The sequence below is a fragment of the Rhizophagus irregularis genome, chromosome 5 (genome assembly GCF_026210795.1).
Source record: "Rhizophagus irregularis chromosome 5, complete sequence".
NCBI classification, from domain to species: Eukaryota; Fungi; Glomeromycota; class Glomeromycetes; order Glomerales; family Glomeraceae; genus Rhizophagus; species Rhizophagus irregularis.
Window position 1 is genome coordinate 2130426 of NC_089433.1, and position 21314 is coordinate 2151739.

At 36.5% G+C, this 21314-nt stretch overlaps 8 protein-coding genes across 9 annotated transcripts; 3 read left to right on the forward strand and 5 right to left on the reverse strand.

The window, feature by feature from the left end:
* Nucleotides 1-8211: 8211 nt before the first annotated feature.
* Nucleotides 8212-8997, reverse strand: OCT59_024981 (uncharacterized protein; the record flags this gene model as incomplete). Its single annotated transcript, XM_066135423.1, has 1 exon — nt 8212-8997. One exon carries the CDS (start codon nt 8995-8997, stop codon nt 8212-8214), a length of 786 nt encoding a protein of 261 aa, XP_065991794.1.
* A 238-nt stretch (nt 8998-9235) lies between these two features.
* Nucleotides 9236-9691, forward strand: OCT59_024982 (uncharacterized protein; the record flags this gene model as incomplete). The annotated part of the gene is made up of 2 exons (XM_066135427.1): nt 9236-9367; nt 9452-9691. 2 exons carry the CDS (start codon nt 9236-9238, stop codon nt 9689-9691), a joined length of 372 nt encoding a protein of 123 aa, XP_065991795.1.
* A 113-nt stretch (nt 9692-9804) lies between these two features.
* OCT59_024983 (uncharacterized protein) lies at nt 9805-10570 on the reverse strand (the record flags this gene model as incomplete). Its single annotated transcript, XM_066135436.1, has 3 exons — nt 9805-10154; nt 10283-10441; nt 10510-10570. The coding sequence occupies 3 exons, from the start codon at nt 10568-10570 to the stop codon at nt 9805-9807; spliced, it is 570 nt and encodes a 189-aa protein (XP_065991796.1).
* A 38-nt stretch (nt 10571-10608) lies between these two features.
* On the reverse strand, nt 10609-10917 carry OCT59_024984 (uncharacterized protein; the record flags this gene model as incomplete). The annotated part of the gene is made up of 1 exon (XM_066135441.1): nt 10609-10917. One exon carries the CDS (start codon nt 10915-10917, stop codon nt 10609-10611), a length of 309 nt encoding a protein of 102 aa, XP_065991797.1.
* A 79-nt stretch (nt 10918-10996) lies between these two features.
* OCT59_024985 (uncharacterized protein) lies at nt 10997-12087 on the reverse strand (the record flags this gene model as incomplete). Its single annotated transcript, XM_066135449.1, has 2 exons — nt 10997-11508; nt 11664-12087. 2 exons carry the CDS (start codon nt 12085-12087, stop codon nt 10997-10999), a joined length of 936 nt encoding a protein of 311 aa, XP_065991798.1.
* Nucleotides 12088-13407: 1320 nt separating this feature from the next.
* OCT59_024986 (uncharacterized protein) lies at nt 13408-14584 on the forward strand (the record flags this gene model as incomplete). Its single annotated transcript, XM_066135457.1, has 3 exons — nt 13408-13422; nt 13734-14490; nt 14559-14584. The coding sequence occupies 3 exons, from the start codon at nt 13408-13410 to the stop codon at nt 14582-14584; spliced, it is 798 nt and encodes a 265-aa protein (XP_065991799.1).
* Nucleotides 14585-16409: 1825 nt separating this feature from the next.
* OCT59_024987 (uncharacterized protein) lies at nt 16410-17578 on the reverse strand (the record flags this gene model as incomplete). 2 transcript variants are annotated; one of them, XM_066135465.1, is made up of 3 exons in its annotated part: nt 16717-16723; nt 16786-17219; nt 17336-17578. In XM_066135465.1, 3 exons carry the CDS (start codon nt 17576-17578, stop codon nt 16717-16719), a joined length of 684 nt encoding a protein of 227 aa, XP_065991800.1. The 2 variants fall into 2 exon arrangements, with proteins under 2 accessions (XP_065991801.1, XP_065991800.1); XM_066135466.1 differs by having other exon boundaries at nt 16410-17219.
* A 591-nt stretch (nt 17579-18169) lies between these two features.
* On the forward strand, nt 18170-18833 carry OCT59_024988 (uncharacterized protein; the record flags this gene model as incomplete). Its single annotated transcript, XM_025331502.2, has 2 exons — nt 18170-18380; nt 18610-18833. 2 exons carry the CDS (start codon nt 18170-18172, stop codon nt 18831-18833), a joined length of 435 nt encoding a protein of 144 aa, XP_025186629.2.
* Between the last annotated feature and the right edge of the window lie 2481 nt (nt 18834-21314).

Here is a 21314-nt window from a genome sequence, read left to right on the forward strand (position 1 = left end):
ACCCTTCTGCCATTTTTATATAATAGATTACGCGGAGGCTATACCATATCCGAGTACATATCTAGGAAGATTAGGGTATGGAAAAGTTCAGGTCCAGGACTTTAGGACTGAGTCTTTGAACTCAGTCTTGGTAAGACCTAGTCCTAATTTTGGGACTTAATTTGGACGGTCCCAAATCGGTTTTTATAATAAACAATATAAATAAATTTAGAGATTAATTTCGCAGATCTTTACTGCAATTTAATAAGTCATGTGAAATATGTAAATCATGACACGTCTCTTACCGTCAAAATTTTCGCGTTTTGCATTTTACTTTACTTCACTCTTCCCATTGTTTTTTCCTTCCCATTAAATTTTTCAGTAAAAATGTCTTATTCGAATTATGATTTTGAAGATTTTAACAATTTTGATGAATTTGAACCTTTTGAACAAGATGCACCTCCTATAGAAGATGAAGAAAATGATGATAATGATGACAGTGAAGAAGAAACCTCACCTCAATCTCGCCGAACTTCACCAACATGGAAGTATTTTAACGAACAAACAACTCAACATCCAGGATATCCAGTTTGTTGCAAATGTCAATGTGTTTTTGGAAAAAAAACTGGAATTTCAACTTTAAAACGACACTTAGAATCTATACATAAAATAAAGATAGGAAATGTCAAAAATACAGGAAAGAATCAAAGTATTTTGAATTTTAGGCAAACTGATCCTTGGCCTGAAAAAGAAAAAAAATGAACGAGATATTGCAGTAGTAGAGTGGGTAATTGGAGATGCACAACCCTTCCGTTCTGTTGAAAATTTGCGATTTAAAATTATGATCAATAAATTTGATTCTCGATATCAAATTCCAGATGAAAAAACAGTAAAAACTTTGGTAGTTGATTATTTTAAAGAAAAACGTAAAAATATACAAGAAGATCTAAATGCAATTCTGGGCAAATTATCTTTAACAGCCGATATGTGGACTTCAACATGTAATAATGATGCATTTCTTGGCCTGACAATTCATTATGTTGACAATAATTGGAACCTAAAAAACTTTTTATTAGATATTATTTCTTTTACTACCCGTCATACTGGAAATAATATAGCAAATGCAATAAAATCAGTTTTAACAGAATTTAATCTACTTGAAAAAACTTTGGCTTTAACTACTGATAATGAATCGGCGATGGTAGTTTGTGGAAGAATAATTGCAGAAGAACTTACAAGAGAACTTAATGATCAGTCTTTTCGACATTATAGGTGCTCTGCACATATTTTAAATTTGGCCGCGCAGCAAGGAATTAAAATTATTGATGATGAGGTTGTTAAAATTCGTGAGTTAATGAAAAAAATTAAACACTCAACTCTAAGGTGTGATAGATTACGAGAATTGTGTTCAATAGAAAATTTAACATATTACAAACCACAATTAGATGTTGAGACCAGGTGGAATAGCACCTATTACATGATTGTAAAATTCCAAAAAATGTTGCGACCTATTGAAATGTTAGCTGCAACAGATCAAGACATTAAAAAATTCGTACCGGACGCGCAAGGATGGATAAAAATAAATGTAAGTGTTAGCTATTCTTCATTAATAACGATATTAACATTAATTAATAACATAACTAATCCAAAAAATAAACTACATTATGACTAATTTACAATATAAATAGGATACACTTACGTTACTGGAACCATTAGAAAAAGCAACAGTATTGCTTTCAGCTTCCTCCTATCCCACCATTTCTGATGTAAGGTTTTTGTTTCTTGGAATCCAACAACATCTAAACGATTATATTGGAAAAGAAGAATTTAGTCAAAGTGAAGTAGCATCATCAATACTTCAAAAAATTGATCAGTATTGGGAAGTAGTGGATTCATCTACCTTAGCGTCTACGGTACTAGATCCACGCACAAAACTTACTTTGTTTTCTGCTGGAGAAGAATCAACAAATGCAATTAATGCAGTAAAAAGGCGTTTTTCTGAATATCATACACCAATGTCTCAACCAGCTGTAATTAATCATGATAATGGTGAAATAGCAAGCACTCGTGATTACTTTCATCAATTAAAGAGGAGGCGATTAAATAATAGTACCGCATTAAATATTACAAGACCATCAACTGGAATTTATGAGGAGATTGACCGGTATCTTGCTTTGCCATGTGATGATAATGTTGCGCCATTGCTATGGTGGCAGGTTCATTTTCGAGAGTTTCCAGCATTAGGTGCAATGGCACGAGACTATTTATCCATTCAGGCTACTAGTGTTACGTGTGAGCAAGCATTTTCTGTGGCGAGTAATACTCACTGGTAAAAAAATGGTCTATCCTACACATATCCTACACATATCTTACATATATCGGGTACTCAAAATGTAGAAAATCATACACAAATAATACACATATCATACACATATCGGGTACTTATATATATAGTATACCTATCAGGTACCTGATATATGTATGATATATATATTAGTACCCGATATGTGTATGATATGTGTATTATTTGTGTATGATTTTCTACATTTTGAGTACCCAATATGTGTAAGATATGTGTAGGATAAATCATTTTTTTACCAGTGACTATAACTCGCACAAGAAATAGATTGCAACCAGATACGTCTTGTGCATTATTGTGTTCAAAAAGTTGGCTTGAAAAAGGAATAGGAAAGAAAAGAAATTAAGAGTAATGGGTAACGTTTAATTGTTTATAGTAATATAATCACTGTATATACTTTTATTAATCAAGTTCAGAAAAATTTTTTTCAACTTACAAAATAAAAAATGTGGCTTTGGTGGGAATTATTACAACGCCATTACTTAAATGGTTAGCATTTTGATTATCGACGAATTAATAAATTTTTTTTGTAGCTCGTAATAAATAAATTATTTAAGTATTTTTTGTTTAAAATTAACCAATCAATTCAATCGGGACTAAGTCCTAACTTAAGTCCTAGTTTCGGTCCTTAAACTGGGTCCGGTCTGTCCATGTGCCAGGACCTGTAAGTCTTGGGACTTTAACCGGACTGTAACGGACTTTCCATTCCCTAAGGAAGATGGGGCTTCTGCCAATATTTATATAATAATTACGCAGAAGGCTTCACTTTTTAGGGTAATACCTGACCACATATCTAGAAAAATTAGGTCCGAAGAAGTCTTCATATCATAAAATAAGTCTTCCGCCAATATTTTGCGCACTTGCCTACCCTAGATATTATATCATATCTGGGTACATATCTAGGAAGGATAAGTCTTCTGCTATTATTTTGCGCACTTGCTTACCCTAGATGTCATATCATACCTGGGTACATATCCCTAAGCACTTCTGAAGTTACCTCATATCCGGACACATACCTAGGAAGATTAAGCCTTCTGCCATTTTTATATAATATAATTCCGCAGAAGGCTTCATTTTTTCAGATACATCTGAGTGTCTTTCTTTTACGTCTTGCTTAATAAGTTCGCTATCGCCTCTTTTTTCGAAGGACGAAAAAATTAATTAAACATTTCGGAAATATATTGGAGTATATAAAGTTTTACTTACTGACGACATGCATACCTCAACTATTTCTGACCAAACTGTTCGAGGAACTCTCGCCCGCTACAACGGCGCCGGCCTTTTAGCTGGTATCCCATCACATAATGATATTGTGGCAGAATTCGATAATGGGATGACCACTATACTTCAACAAAGCCTATCCGGCAAGCAACCCATACATTTCATGCCTACTGAAGTTAGTGATGATATCGAGGGGTATTCCTCCTATATCTTGCGTATCACTGGTTCTTTGATTAATGGGCAAAAGGTGGTCGTGAATATCACAGGTATCCGACCATTCTTCGATGTTGAAGTACCTGAAAACCATTCCCCCTCTTCACTTAAGACCACATTAGCACGCATTTTATCAGTTACACTCAAAAATACAACAAAATTTGGGTTTGAGGATATTCGTGCTTTTCCACTTCAGGGCTATTATACAGAAAAGAAAGCATATATCCGTATAAGGACGTGGAACCACTTTGATCGGTATAATGCCCTAAAAGCAGTTCGTGAAGTCGGCATTCGTACAGCCTCAGATGATCTAAACTGCCAGTATTATTACCGCAAAGTAGCTCGTGAAGAACGATTACCTCTTTCAAGCTGGGCCGTATTAAGCAATTATTTATACGAATTCACCCCGGATGGTACTTACCTATTTCGACTATCTGTGGATAATTATAATCCAATAAGTGAGGACGATTATAATAATTCATTATTCTCCTCGGCACTTACGAGGGATCGAACCCTCATACTCACATGGGATATTGAGACATATAGTTCACGAAAAACAGGCGAGGTGCCTAACGCAAAATATGATAAAGACAGAGTGTTTATGATTTGTATGACAGTGCATTGGAAAGATGATCCCGAACTGTTAAAACAAATCTGTCTTGTCGATGTTGAAACAGCACCAGAGCCAGGCTGGATCACAATTGTATGTGGATCCCAGACAGATTTAATAAAAGCATTCACTTTATGTTGGCAACTTCTAGCCCCAGATATACACATAGGATTTAACGATTCTCAATACGATTGGCGGTTTATTGTAGAGAAAGTTAATAAATTAGGAGTTCTCGAATGGATGTTCAATCATATGTCATTCAAGCCATCGAGCCTGGAAAAAATTATAAAATGGGAATATCGATATAATATGATAAAAGTAAATGATGGAAAATTCCATTCGAAACATCTTAAAATTCCGGGATGTGTAGCTATTAATGTCTGACCCTGTTTTATGGGAATTTATTCTAAGGCTGAAAAGAGTAGTTTAGCATTTTACCTAAATGAATGTGGGCTTGAAAGTAAAATGGATATGCCTATTCACCGCATGAACAAATATTATGAAAGGGCATTAAAAGAGCCAGATTCCATGTCGGCCGAACAAATGCGTGAAGTGGCCAAATATTGTATTATCGACGCTCTTAGTTGCCAGCGGTTAATGGTAAAGCATAATGCAATTAATGAGTATAGAGAGGTGGCATCCGTAGCCTTCTTATCATTATTTGATGCACATTATTTTGTGGGAGGTATGAAGGTTTGCAACCTTTTAAGTGCTAGCGCATGGCAAAGAGGGATCCTAACCAGTATGATTTCAAGCCAACAAACAGAAACTGGAAAATACCCTGGAGCCTATGTTTTCCCACAAGTAAAGGGTCTCGAAAATAGACGTCCTGTAACTGGCTTAGATTTCGCATCTTTGTATCCAAGCCTTATCATGACATACAACCTTTCGCCCGATAAAATGATTTTATCTCGAGAACGTGCTGAACAAAGTGGTAAAAAACTCCACGAAATTAGTTTTAAATTCAATAATTAGGATTGTCTCGTATGGTCTATCCAACATAATAACATTCCCGAAGAAAAAGGTCTCTATGCCATTGTGTTAGAATATTTATCTAGTAAACGGAATGAGATGAAAAAACGTCTCGCTCCCTTGAAAGAGAAAAAGGAAAACATGGATCTGGTAATTGGTTTAATGGATAAAGGTTTATCATTACCAGGAGCTATTGAGCAAGTCTTAGCAACTACAGAGGAAAAAAAGCGTGCCAGCCTTAGCAAAAGTTTACATCATTTTATTAATAAGAAAAAACATGAATTTATAGCAGAATATGATTCTATTTGTTTCGACTGCTCTTGCTTAGATGCGAAACAATATGCTCTTAAGGTGTACATGAATACATTTTATGGCACTGCTGGAGATAGTAAATCCCCCTTCTTCTTGCGTGAACTTGCTGGGAGTGTTACTTCGGCTGGACAGAGAAATATCAAATTCGTTGCGGATTTCGTCAAGAGAAAGGGATTTGGAATAAAATATGGTGATACGGATTCCTTGTATCTAGTCTGTCCAGAAGAACGCTTCCAGAGGTGTGATGAGGCTTATGATAGTGGCAACGGGATCTCAAAAGAAGAATATTGGTCTCGAATGGTGGAAATCTCTATGGTGGAAATGGAAAAACTTCGTGATGAAGTTAATGACTTTCTCAAGGAAGATAACGGATCCCCTTATCTTAAAATGGCATATGAGAAAGTCTTATTTCCGGTAGTATTTACTGGAAAGAAAAAATACTATGGTATCCCGCATGAAAGCAAGCCGAACTTTAATAAAAAGCTTTTCATTCGGGGAGTTGAGGTTGTAAAGCGGGGGCAGTCTAAACACTTTCGTGAGGTGGGTAAGAAGGTCATGGGAGAATCTATGAGGCTGGATAATACTCGCACCTTGCGTCGGATTGTGGAGGACGTGCTCAAAGAGACCATAAATGATATTTCACAGATAGATCTTAATGGGGTGATTAAAACTGCTGTGTGGAAGCCCGATAAGAATAACAAGAGTGTTCAGCGTTTTATTTCACGAATGCGAGACAGACATACTCGTGAAGAAGCAGACGCCAAACGGCTCATAAAAAGAGGGCTAACATCCGAGCCTTATCTTTATGAAATCCCAGAACCGGGTGAGCGTTTTGAGTATGTTGTAGTTGAGAATAATTCATCAGATAAGGTCGGAGATAAAATGGAGTATCCAGAGGTAGTGAGGCGATTAGGTAAAAAGATCGATATCAGCTATTATCTGAAAACCGTCGTCGGCCTCTGTGCACGATTTATTAACTATGATGAAAGTTTCCAGCCATCATCTGAAATTGTGCTGGAGGCCTTAAAAAAGTTGAAAGATGCTAATAAAGCGGGTGATAATAAAGCGGATGACGGTGGGGTGGATGGAGATGACCTGGATGAAGACGAAGAAGATAAAGATGAAATGGATGAAGATGAGGTATCAAAAATAAGAGATGTCTTAGCGCAGAAATTGGCTGAAAAGTGGATTAGGGGGTATATCAAAAGCCTACGTGATGGTCCGAAAAAAGATAAAACCATCATATCTCATTTATGGGAAGGGGCACGCATTTACGTGAAAAAATTATTTGATACTACTTATGCCAACAAGGGAGAACACCTGACTAACAATGCTTATTACCAATCATTACTCAATGCGCTAGATAAGCAAGAAGAATCCATCCGCTTAAAACTTTCATCATTGCTTAAAGAAATTTCTGAGGTTGATATAGAGTATAGAGACAGTATGTATAAATTAGTTACTAAGAAGAGACACAGAGCAATGTCCTTAGAACAATATTTAACATCATATTATTTGGATGAGTGGGTCCCAAAGGGACCGTGTAAGCTACTAGCAGATTTCTGAAACATATGGTACAAAGTGGTTGGCCTAGAAATCACACGCTACCGAACATTGTCAAAATTACAGGATAGCAAAAAAGATGATTCATCCGAATCAGATATAGACGAGATTATCGAATTATATGGATAAGTACTCTTAGCGGGATGTGGAAATTTCAGCTAAGAAACTTAGGCGTTAAGGTGCTTCGCATAATATTATTTATATATTTTTTCTCGTGTAATAATACCGGCTAACTTCAATTCCTATATTCGATCTGGGTTTGCAAGACAAACATCTCTTCCGGCCTCCGATCATACAGCCCGACCTCGGATATGCCTGAAGATAATTATTAGTATTTTGCATATCAAAGTTTACGATCAGCCGAAAAATCCACATATTTTAAAGATAAGCTTTATTGGTATAATGGCCGAACTACGTGACCAAGTTTCCCAGTACATAGGCTTCGAACCCAACAAAATCCATCTCCCGATCACAGAAGATGATAGATGGTTATTTCGCAAAATAATAGCAGATCAGGAAGGGATGAGAGATATCGTAATGGATGACTATCAATATTTACTACAACACGGTCATAATGGTAAGGGAGGTAACCGGATCCATATTGGATGGTTGTTTGCATGTACACTGGCCCAAGCTAAAAAGATATTAATAAATCCGCCCGAAGATTTATCAAAAAAGGTATTAGCCCACATCCAAAGATGATTCAGAGAAGTCCCGCTCGCGCCAGTACTTATACGGTAGTCGATTAGGATTTGAGATGATAAATATCTGGCCTATTTCTATATTTTTTGTAGGTAAAGTATCGGTCACTTTCTTTCGACTTGGCACTCCACATATTCCATATTTTTTTCCCGATCACAAGCCATATAATTGCAATCAGTAGTAAGGTAAGTATGGAATATATTAACATAGGCGACATTAAGGAGTCCGCAACAATAGGAATAGCCGGTAGTAGAGGTATTGATTGGGCTGATGATACCATTTATGCGCCACCTGCGGAAATAATTTGGGATGAATCATTCATAGGCGGGGGTGGAGGGGATATTTCATTATTTTCCTTCAATTCTAACTGGTCTCTGAGGGACCTATTTTCTTCCATTAAATTTGATCGCGCCGAATACAAAGCATCTATTTCCCGACTGGTTATCTCATGTGTCGTTTCTATCCCTTTTTCCATACATTCTATTGTATATTCTTTTGAATTATGGTCCTCCTTCGCTCGTTCCAATTCAAGCCTGAGGGATTCTATTTCAGATGAGCTTATTTGGGCTGACTCCCCTCCCGTTACATCCAAATCATGATATGTACGCTCTAGATCTATGTCCTCCAACTTACCTTCCAATTCGCGTATTTTAGTTTCAAGAGAAAGAATCTGGACCTTGTCAGCGGACGAAGCTTTCTGGGCCAAAGTCGCCTTTCTCTTCAGTGTTTTAATCTCTGATTTGAGCGATTGGATTTTAGCAGTATATTTGACTTCAAGCTTACGTTGACTTTCGGAATGAGACTTCCGTTCAGAAATAAGTTGGGATCTAACCTTAGTACTGGACGCGTTTAACTGGCTAGCTTTATTTTCAAACTCCTTTTTTCGCTCATTGTACTTATCTACCAGCTTTTCGCTGAGATCATTAATTTCGGCTTTAGATTTAATAGCGGAATATAATTTTTCTTTAAACTCTTGCTCATATGTACCACCAAGTCGTTGTCCGACCCCCTTAAAGGAATCATTATCTTTATTATTGATATTTTTCAAGGTATATACATTGGTCATAGCCTTTTTTTTTCGGCTTAGTTGCTAATATAAAAAATGTGTCTAAAAATTTCTGGACTGAATCTACCGAAAATATATCGATAGTACTGAATATACCAAATATATCGGATGGATCGAATGTACCGAATCTACCGAAAATAAATCGATAATATCGAACAAAAATCGATTGAATATCGAAATTATATCGAAAATACACCGATAATTTTTCGAAAGATTTTTTTATATCTATCTGTAAAAAATGCTTCAGTATCTACGTTCAGATGCGACCCCCCTATCAGCTGAAGATATTCAGGATATTATTAAAGCTAAAAATTCAATGAAGCGAGCATCGGAAGCCATGGCTAACAAGTACAAAATATCATCACGACGGGTATATCAAATATGGAGAGGAGTCCATCCACAAATAGATCCTAAAGACATAAATCGATTTTCGGAAGAACCTGGTTCGCCTTAGCAAGCAGACCCTGTGGAATGTAATGTTATTTCTGGAAGTAAGGTAAAAAAGTTTGGAGGAAAAAAAACTAAGTCTAAATCCGTTCGTATCTCTGAATTACCTGTTATTCAGACACCACTAGCTTCAATAAGCTCAAAAAGTTTAAATATAAGCAATGAGGAATTAGAAGCATTTTGTGAGAAAGAAGATAAGAGAGGCGAAAAAATCACAGAAGAAATGAATAGGATACTAGCCACGTAAAAGATATTTTTCATTTAGTTCATTATAACGTAATAACAACTCCTCACATAATTCATTGAGATTTTCTTTAGACTTAAGAGTGTTATATAACATTCTTTCAAGCTCCTCATAACTCACTTTTTTTTTAATGTCACATCTGCATCCAAGTCCTGTGAAATCTTGTCTGGAGCTGGCAGATCATCACATTCGGGAGTAGTCCTCACACAATTCACCTCGAGCTTATTCTTGATCTTATGCATAGTCACTGGGATGATATAATCCTTTCCATTAAGAGGGATCTTTAGCTCGTTAGTAGCCCAATCCACTGCGCACCTATATTTCTTTAAAAGTTGGTTAGAAAATATTAGCGTCGGCTTTTTATATCTCATGACAACAAAATCTTCATGAATGGTAAGTCCAGGGGCTAGAGTAATTGGTAGATTGCGTACGACCCCAACAGATTCAACGGGAACAGTGGAGATGCCTTCAAGATCATGTATCTCAGATTTATTGATTTTATCTCCCACGCGTTCAACAATATTCTCCGTTATGATAGGGGTTCAGCTCCAGAGTTGAGAGTCATAGCCGGAATCTTTAAACGCCTGATTTTACACTTCACGGTCGCAACACTGGTTTTCGGCTCCTTCTTCTTGACGAAGTCGATCTCCATAGGATCATCTAAAGACTCCTCTTCCAGACTGAACTCATCCGAATCTTTTGAAGATGATGATACATCATTTTGGGATACTATCTTTGCCTCCGTAGCAGCCACTATCTGTTTGGACGCAATGAGACCAGAATCTTGGAAAAAATGTGGGGGAAGATTAGTTTAAGCTCACTATGAAGGACTTTACGAATAGTCTCCTCTAGTGGTATTTCTCTCAGCTTGGCACTAGACATCTCTTTAGAGGATAATTTCTCAGATTCACTCCCCTTCTTCACTTTTTTTTTGTCTTGGCAATATTAACAGTATTATCGCCTCCAGAATCGGAAGAATCATCTGAACTTGAATCAGAATCAGAACTATCGTTAGATGAGGTATTGGAAGAAGAATCTAAATCTGAATCTGGTTCTATAGCGAGATTAACCTTACCCTTTTTAGACTTCTTACTTTTCTTTTTCTTCTTTACAGAGCACTTACGAGAAGTGTGTCCAAATCTACCGCACTTAGAACATTTCTTAATGGCACTTTTAACGGCGGATTTGATAGCATTTATTGTAGCACTATTTAGTGTCATGCCAGCCATACTGTCAGTAATATCATCCACAGGATCATAATTATAATCATCGCTAGGGCTACGCTACCTTTCCCTCTTAATAGTTCACTTAAAAATCGTCTAATAATAAGGTCTTTCCTCTCTTATTGGCCGATTTTTTACTATTATCTAGAATCTTAGTTGCTCGAGACATAGTCTCTTGAAAGGATTTAGCTATGGCTTCTTGTAAATCAGCCTTAGTGATATTTTCCTGACCAGAAGAAGATACCGGTGATAGATTTGGCACCGATTGTTGTAACGCCTGAATCCTACTATTTACAATTTTATCAATATCTTCTGTAGTAATATTCTGGTGGGCAGGCGCTTTTGGTTTTGTCTTGGTAATTGGCTGGTTATAAATATCCTCACCCAGAAGCAAATTATTCCTTTCTGTTTCAATCTCTTCCAGTGTCTCAATCAATTCATCATTTAAAGGTCTGTTTAAACCCAGTCGTTTCATTTCCAACTTGTTTTCAGGAGTCAAGCCACGTATAAATTGTATTCTTTTTTCACGATCAGATATTCGAGCCCAGCTAGCATATTTATTTATCTTTCTATAGTAATTTCTAACTGAATCAGATCCTTGAGTCAAAGTGCCAAAGATCAATTCCTGTTGCTCTCAAACAACTGTAGGATAATTCCTTTTAAACCAATAGATGACCTGACTAATATTGATATCAGGAAGGACTATATGATTGTTATTATTTAAAGCTCCATTCGGGCATTGGTTGCTGTACCAGCATCGACAGGACACCCATCAGCAAGAGACCAATCTTCATCTGCGTGAACATTATGTGCTGAGATAACTGTAGCGCCAGTAGCTCCAGCTGGCAATCCTGGTGGTGGAGTACCATCAGGCGCATTAATCATGGCGGCCGTTATGTTAGCATTATTTAGGGCCACTACGGCGGCCATATTTGCTAAAGCATTCCCACATCTTACATGATTCAATCGCCATTTTTTACCTTTAAGCTTATCTTCAGCCCAACGCGATGCCTCATCTGTCAAGCAGGACCAGAATAGCTCTAAAGCTCTCTGTTTACCACCTGCATTAGCAGTAGTGATATTGGCCGCCGTAAGATAGAGTCTGTAATCTTTTATGAATTCATCTATATCTTCATCCGCTCTACCTGAGAATCTTTTTGGTGCATATCCTGCCATCCTTAAATGTGAAAGATTATTTTGTAATGCGAATATTTGTCCTTGCAAATTTAAATTATTCTGGCGTTCTGCTTGGGTCTTATTTTTCCATTTCTCATATCGCTCATATAACCTGTCTCGATTAAATTCTAACAGACCTATATCCCCTCTACTTAGCTGTAAGTGGTGGGCATTTCGCTGATACAATAATTGTAAGGCAAATTTTTCTTGTATCAGTACACCTATACGGGTTTGCTTTCTTGCTATATTACCTATCATTCTATTTACCTGGTTTTGAGCATTGGTCCGCAACTGATGGAGATCACCAATAACATTAGCCATTCCACCTTCAGCAAGATCTCTTCGCGTAATAGCAAGATCTCGCTCACCTTCTGCATCATAGCGCCTTCTTTGCTCACGGGCTAAATCCTGATGCAAATTATTCTCTTTTCGACGTATCTGCCTTGTCGCCCTTTTTATTTGGTCTATTAGAATATCTCTGGTCGTTGTCCTATTATTTAGATAACCATCTATAGCATTTGCTAGCTCTGTGATTGTGGCCATATTATCATCAGAATTATACAAGTCCGGAGAATTACCTCTTTCCGGTGAATTTTTTCGTGATGAGATAGTTTTGATCCAGCATCGCAATTTCTTTACCTGCTCCTCGGAATTTACTAACAGACTCTCTATACTAGAAATATGTTTTTCATTATCACGAATATCCTTCTTAGCTTGATATAGTTGCTTTTTTAGGCTGGAGATTTTAGATTTTAGCTCTGCTATCTCCTCTTTCGAAGCATTCTCAAGACGTTCTATTTCACCGTTAAGAGTTTGGATTTCTTGTTCACAATGGACACATTCACGTTCCAGCTCCCTGATCTGCTTTTCATTTTGGCAGTTACTATCAACTTCTCTTGCAATTCACTACGAAGATGGTAGTTCTCCTCCTCCAGCTCAGCTTTATATTCTTCACATGTTCTTCTTTGCCTTAGATGGGGCCTCCGAAATGCCATTCTTTTTTGTGATTATAAAAGAGAATCAGAATGAGCCAACCACAAATCTTGATAGACCCTATTGAGGCTCAGAGAATTGAAAAAAATATCATATTGCGTGGAATATATTATCGCCCAACTGGCTATTATTCTAATCCCAAATCGTTAAGAGATGTATGTAAAAAAGAGGGGCACCAATTCCGCCTAAGTGAATGTAAAGATTTTTTAGAAAATCAAGAGTCATACCAAATTAATAAAACCTCTCCAAAATACATCCCTAGAGTCAGCTATGGGCGAATAACACGTCCCAATTGCGTACATCAGTGCGATATACTATTTCTCACACATGATCGTTATAGAGGTAAAAAATATAAAGCAGTGCTTAATATAATAGACTGTGCCTCCAGATACAAAGCTTCAGTTCCACTTAGATCGAAGAAAAGTTCTGAGGTTGTTAAAGCATTTAGAAAAATATATGATGACCCTAGTAATTCTCTTACTTATCCTAAATTACTTCAAACAGATAATGGGCGAGAATGGATGGGCGAGACTTCCCGACTAATGCAAGAGCACAATGTTATAATTCGAGTGATTGGCCCATATAGTCATAGAGGACTTGCTTTTGTGGAGCGTTTCAACCAAACACTCTCAAAAATTCTATACAAAATCCAGTATGCTATTGAATCAATAACTTCCGATCCTCAATTAATAAGAGCATGGGTTAGATATATACCAGTAGTTATTGATTATCTAAATAATTATCCCACGCGCCTTATTCGAGAACCAGGATCAGAAAAGTGGGGACTCGAGCCAGTGAAAGCCATTGTATTAGATCGAGTAGAATCTAAACCATCTACAAAATATAAGCGCCCGGTTGGAAAAGATGAAATAGCATTAAAGAAAGATGATTCTATCCGCTACCTACTTGCCAATGCAGAATGGGAAGGGGGTATGGAGAATCAGAAAAGAGCAACTGACCCTATATGGTCGCCTTCTATTCATAAAATTCAAAAAGTTGTTGTTATAAAGAATGAGCCAGTTTTATATTATCTCGATGGTGAATTTGCACTATCTCGCGGGTTTGTGCGAGAAGAACTTATGTTAATAGCTGATCCAGAAAGGGTTGGTCGTCCGCCTCAAAGCATATTGTCTGTACATATTGCATATGCTTCCCCTACTAATAGCGAGCTAGATCAAGCGAAGAATTATGCTAAGAAGCGCAATGGTCAATGTTTAGGAAAGACCGGACGAACAAATGGCCATAGCATATATCTTTGGTCTTGTAAGAATGGTGCGCATCAGTGGGAGTATCCATTAAAATATATTATGAAAAAATTTGAATGGTGTCCTCTTTGCCATCATACTACCGAAAGAACTGTACGATATATTTTTAAGGATTTGTTAGGCAAGAAATTTCCACCATGTAGGGGTAAGTTCTTAGATGGGCTACACTTGGATGGATATAATGAGGAATTGCGTCTTGCATTTGAATTCCAGGGTCCTCAACACTATCATCACAATAATTTCTATCACCGGGGGAATGAAAATCTAAAATCACAAAATATGCGCGATCAAAAGAAGCGGGATATATGCAAGGACCAAGATATATGCCTTATCGAAGTGCCATACACATGTGACCTTTTGCCTTTCATTAAGCATACACTGATCGAGAAAGGATTCTTGGATAAAGCGAAGGAATAGGTCCATCCCAGAAATTTTTTGGGCTAAGAAATTCATTTTGGCATAATATGCAATACTGTATGGAATTCTTTGTGTATAACGTTAATGAGATCCCCAGAAAATCTTTGGATCGAATGAAGGGTAATAAATATAGTCCAGATTGGCCTTTTCGCCTTTTAGTGACTGAAGGCTCACATAGTGGAAAAACTAATATGGTTATAAACCTTATTCTTGGCAACAAACTTCAGCGCATGTTTAAAGGCAAGAAGGGGAATAGATATATTAAAAATGATCACCTCGTATTGGTTGGAAAACATGCTGAGCCTAAATGGGAGCTGGTTAAAAATGCTTTCCATATTTTTGCAAATAGCCCTGACCCATATCGGGAGAATATCTCATTTCAAACAATAAAGGCCGAAAAAATTCCAGATATAAGCAAATTCTCCCCAAAAGGAAGCACTGTTATTGTTTTTGAAGATCTTTGCGCTGAATCAAAAAAAATACAAGAACGTATCGTCCCTTACTTTATTAGCGGTCGGCATCAAAACATCTCACCAATATATGTAACTCAGAAATATCAAGCTGTACCAAAGATAATTCGTGAAAATATCTCACATCTAGTCATGTTCCGAGGGAGTGGATCTAGAGAAGACATATGTAGAGTTGTGCGTCAATATACGGATGATCCGAAAAAGGCATCCAAGATTATTGACAAGCATTTGCGAAATCAGAATTTTATAGTTTTTGATTTTACTAAGATGATAGATGATCCATTAGCGATTAGACTAGGTTGGGATACTCCTTTGAAGCTGGACGAGTAGAATCTGACTTCATGGATGCCAGCTCTTTTTCCGCCTCCTGCACCTGCATCTTCAGATCTTTGATCTCATAGCGCATTTTCTTATTTGCATTAACCCGCTCATTGTACTCTAGATTTACATCTCGCATAAACTTCTCAAAAGTTCTTTTATTATAATCGAGCAGGTGCTGGGATAGTACTTTAAGCTCATTCATAACCCGGCGATTATTCTCTTCCTCGTGATCATACTTTAGCGCCTCCGGCCAAGTGATATTATCAGTTTGAGTATCATTATCTGAGACAAATATAAATGGTATTTTTTTGAACGATGTCGGGCATTCTGGCCAACTTTGGGTTCATCTCTGGCGCATTAATCTTTTCTGATATCTAATAGCTTCATGTTTTAAAAACGACTCTACAATTGGATTAATTTCACTGGCCTCTTTCTCAGATAATGGGTTACGCCTCCGTGATGTGAGACGAATCCATGCCTCATTTATTATGGAAGCTGGTAACTTAGCTAGCAATTCAGAATATGCTTGGTTAAATGCCATTATATATTTATACATGGCGTAAAAAAATGGAATTCCATGAAATTTCAAAAAATTAGACCACTTTATTCTATCAGATTAGTACATGGAGGTATATTTGTGAAATAAATCACCAGGGCCAGTTTTATTATAATTCAAATAATAATAGTACACCTATGACCGAAGGCACTTCGGGCTGGACAATATATTATTATTTTATTAAGACAATATTCAGGATCTGGGTCAAGGACTGATCTGGAAAATTCAGCAGGTGATACGATACATAGTGTCGACCAATTTTACTAGGCGATCATGTATACAGATTATATAGCTATCATATTATTTTAATAAAGAATCTATAGTCCGGAGAATTTCTTGCACATAGTCACAGTTATTGTTAAAATCTGAGAAATCTATAATAGTTAACCCTCCGTCGAAAGTAGTAATATAGGAAGATTTGAACATGTCAATTTCTAGTGAATTACATGGATATAGTTTGCCTTCCTTTTTACATTTATATCGCGCATATTCTGAAATTTTAACAAAGTTTGTAACAATATTGTTATAATAGTCTTTAGTAGTATGGTAATGTCCAGGATTTGCTAGATATTTTAGCATAATAGTCCAATCACTATAACCAACGAATCTATAATCTTGCTGATACGATTTTATAAAAGTAACTATATATGCTACAGTAGTTAGTCGAACATATAACTGGTATTTCTTCTTTTCTGCCCAGTCATGTGGAGTATAATGATAATACAAACTACGCAAACGAGGTTCATTCTGATGATGTGCAGGTACATCTCTGGCTAGAATTCTTTGACCAAAATAGTCTACATATTGATCATCAGGAATTCTTATATCACGAGGAGTTATACCTAAATACTTCTTCTCGTCAGGAGTATTATCGTTTCTCACCATATTCCAAACTCGTTTTGCCCAAGTTTCAGGTTTCAACTTGAAAGCTCTCCAAGCCCGTTGGATAATTTTTGCATTATTAAATATATGATATGCAGTCTTTTTCCACAATTCATAGTCTGCATCACATCTAATTCTAAAACCCCGACTAGGAAAATCAGTAAATTTACCACAAATCTCATAAATTTCATCTTTACTTAATTCTAATGCTATTCTTCCTTCTTTTTTCTGAATAGGATTAGAATATGTAAGATGTTTTTTAGTGGATTTAGTAATGCATTCATTCAGATGATTATTCGCATATTCAATTGTATTTTCACGAATAGTTCTAAGGAGTCGCATACAGTGCAATAAATATAAACTGAGCGCTCTCTGACTCTAAATCTCCCATCCTTATATGATCTTTCAGTCATTTGAATAAAAGCATTCTTGGAGAAGTATTTTGGGTTATTCTCGAGAAGTTTCTTAAATGGATAAGAAATTCGAAAACACCACATTTCTGGAGTTTCATCACTATACCTATATTGCAGATTATTTAATGCCTGCACTACAACAGGATTTAAACCAGAATAGTTAGTTTTAACCATTTTTATAGTTTATAACCGATCTTAGTGATTTACTGTATAGCGTTTTAGCGAATTATAGCAATTTCAGCGAATTCTAGCAATGATTTAGCAACTTATACTAGATAATATCATCATTCAAATTTATACAGATTTACTGATTAGCAATTAGATGATTTGTAGCCGATTTGCGAGACTACATGCTAGTAAATCCAAAATCCATTTTTATTTGATTACAAACATTTCGGAATTTATATGCTAATTTTATATTTACATGCAGTTTGTGGATCTCTCGTGATTAACAGGGGGATTAGCCAAAGACGCTTTGCATGATTTATAACATAAAAATTTGTATCACCTTAGCTCCCAGACAGTTCCCGGCACTTCCTCGCAACCTTCTCGCAACTCAAATCACGGGATGGGTTACAGATCAGCCAATAAGATTTTGCGCAGTAGCTAAGCCACCATTATTATTCGATTAATCATTATATCGATCATTTTTTAGCCTTAATACAATTACGACGCTCATTTATTCACAGCTCAGTCGAACTATGGCACTTAAAGGCAAGGCTTTTTTGCTTGCTCTGTTACCCCACTTTTCTTAAAACCGTAAAAATGTCTCTCGAGTGGAATGAAGAGCAGACCCGTTTCCTCATTGACGAACGTAAAACTGGTAATGAAGTCTACCATAAAACCCCTAAATGTAGCAAGACAGACTTCTGGAAGGAGATATCAAACAAGCTTAACGAAAATAATAACACGAATTATTTTACCGGAGAAGCCTGTAATAAGAAATTCCTTTCCCTAACTCGAGCTTATTATGTGAGTAAATGATAATTGTTGGCAGACTAGATTTTGCCTGGCCTGTAAGTGGACAATGTCCGGCCGATTTTTTCCCTAACGCTATATATTTTGTATTAATCATCGCAAGTGTGATATATTTGGTATATGTAGACGACTAAGGCTTATAAAAGAAGGATCCAGGTATTTACACTGTGCCTTTATTGTGATATTTTTTTACGAAAGATACACTAAAAAATGTTTATTATTTCTAGGAGCACAACAGCATCCCAATACAGTAACGCCATCATCATCATCTAACACGCCGAGTAGAAGACAACCATCAAGAATTCCTCGATCTCCTAATAGATCACGTCCAACAACACCCTCTATATCAAGACCACCTTCTTCTGGTTCCAGACTCGTGACGCCCTCATTTTTTCAGAGCGCTGAAACGATTAATATTTATATTAATTATAATGAGCCGGATCGAGAGTGATTTTATAGTTTGCTATTCTGTATTAAAGCGGGATTTTTTCATATCTGTAAATAGCTATATTAGTTTAGTAAATTTTGTATTTTTTCATGACTGTAAGTGCGATGCAGTAGAATACGAAAGCAAATGTAATTAATAAAAAAATAAATATCAATATCACTTGACCGAAGGCGCTAAAGCATAAAACATGAAACATGTTTAAAAAACTCAAAGTACAATCTTTATTATATTTTTGTAAAGTAATATGTGAGAAAGAGCCGGCCGGCTAAGTAAAAATGAAAGTAATAAAAGACATTGGAGTAGATCTCGTTTAAAGGGAGGAATCACGCCGGCCTCTAAGCCAAATATGGCGGTTCCTTCTCACTACCCCATATTATTTTCGTTATTATTATTTGCGCTACTCGCATTATTATTATCTAAACTAGCAATTTCTTTACTTTCTACCCATCTCATAATTGACATCATTGTGGTATATTTTGGTTCCCCTTTACCATAATAAAAACTTTCTACAGTACTCTTTCCAATCTTTTCCCCGGTAAGATGTCGAATTTCACGTCTCACAGTTTCAAGCGCATAGTCATTAGTCTCCCCCACTTCCTTTTCCGAGTCAAAAACTCTCTTAAAACGGTTCCTATTTTTCACAAGAGATGAATTGGATGAACCGGATGAATTACCGGATAAAGAATTAGCGCTTCCACGTGATCGATTCGAAGCCTCGGATTGGTTCTCACTCAACTGATCAAATTCGATCTGAAGTCTTTGGGCAATTGCATAACATTGGATCATTTCATTTCGGAGAGCTTCAATAGAGGCCCTGACCGAATTGAATTCAGATGAAATTTTGCCAAAATCATTACGGCAGTCTTCTTCAATATTGTTGATCATCGATAAAATGTTCTGCGCCTCAGAGAAGTAGCCAGCATCACGTGAATTGATTTTAGCGATTTTTCCAGTAAGTTTCTTATTAAGTTCATTGTTGTTTCTCACAAGCTCCGCAGTGAAGGAAGAATTAACTTCAGAAAGGCGAGTGGAAAATTCATTGGTGATTTTAGTATTAATTTCCGCAGTGAGTTTACTGAAGATGTTTTCGATTTCCGGTGTATTATTTTTTGTATTAAGATCATTGACGATTCTAGTGACACGTGCAGAAAGTCCATCGGAAATTTTTGTTTGAGATTTGACCACATGGTAGCGATCCCCATGATTAACACTGGACCAATGAACAAAAAAACAGCGGTTAAGGTCAAAAAAGGCATGACTCCCGAAGAGTTGATCAATGATAAACTGGACATGATTAGGCGTAGTAATTTTATTGAGATTTTATTGGTGGATCAAGTTTTTTAGATAATATCGCTTGATTTTTTTAATAGCAATAGTTATCTTGCGTAAATGCGCTGGGAGAAAGGTTTATTTTATACTGTATGCTTACTACGCGTGAAAAGAGAATTTAACCCGATTTAATAAAAATTACATTGCTTTATTAATTATTATGTGTATTTGTCATAACTACATTTTTCATAATTACGTTGCTCGTAGATGCCTAATTGTTGAAATAACAATACATGACGCGTTAACAGTGTGAAATCGGTATTATGAATACTAATAAAGTACCAAGAAATTTGCTGTTTATTGCTAAGATCATCTATTGATATGCTTACCCGCTAGTATTTCTTTTTTCAAATTAATGAGAAAAAAGGTGGCCCCTATTCGTGCTCCATACAAATCTACTAACGATCCGTAAATGGAAATTTGTTTTATTATGTAGAATGTGGCCAGAGGCATCCCCTTACATTTCATAGGATGAAGATCTGTAAATCGGTAGATTAAGAGGCGCAATTTCCATTCTTGTCTCATTCTAACAACCGGGACATTGCGTGACACCAATTCAAAGGATCGTAATATATGTATTATGCCAGAACCTTCCGGAAAAAAAGTCAAACATCATCATGCATAGCGCCTTAGGCCCGGATTAATTATTTATTGATCTAGACCCACGATCTACTTCCCCATAAATTTGCAAAAATATGACGGTATTTCATGAGATCTTGGCCCTGGCTTCATTGTTACAAAAATAGCATATATTTTCCATTATTACGAAAATAGCACATCTAAAAATAAAAACACTGCGGAAATAGCATAAACGAATTCTTTCTGCGCATTTCAGGTGATCGATCTCACATGACGAAGTTACTCTACTGCGCATAGCATATTCTGCGGATATAATTCACATGAACCAATGACGCCTTACTGCGGGGCGCCAAAAGATGACGTTTACATGCTATAAGCCACCCACGTTATTCGAAAAAAAGAAAGAAACTATACGGCAATTTAGTCTATGCGAATATGCAATTCATCCTAGGGGGAGGTTTTTCTTTCGTATCTTCCATCACGATAATAATAGCCTCTATCACATTCACCATATTCATTATATCCATCGTATCCATTATATCCATCATCACATGATGTGGCGTAAAGTTCAGATAA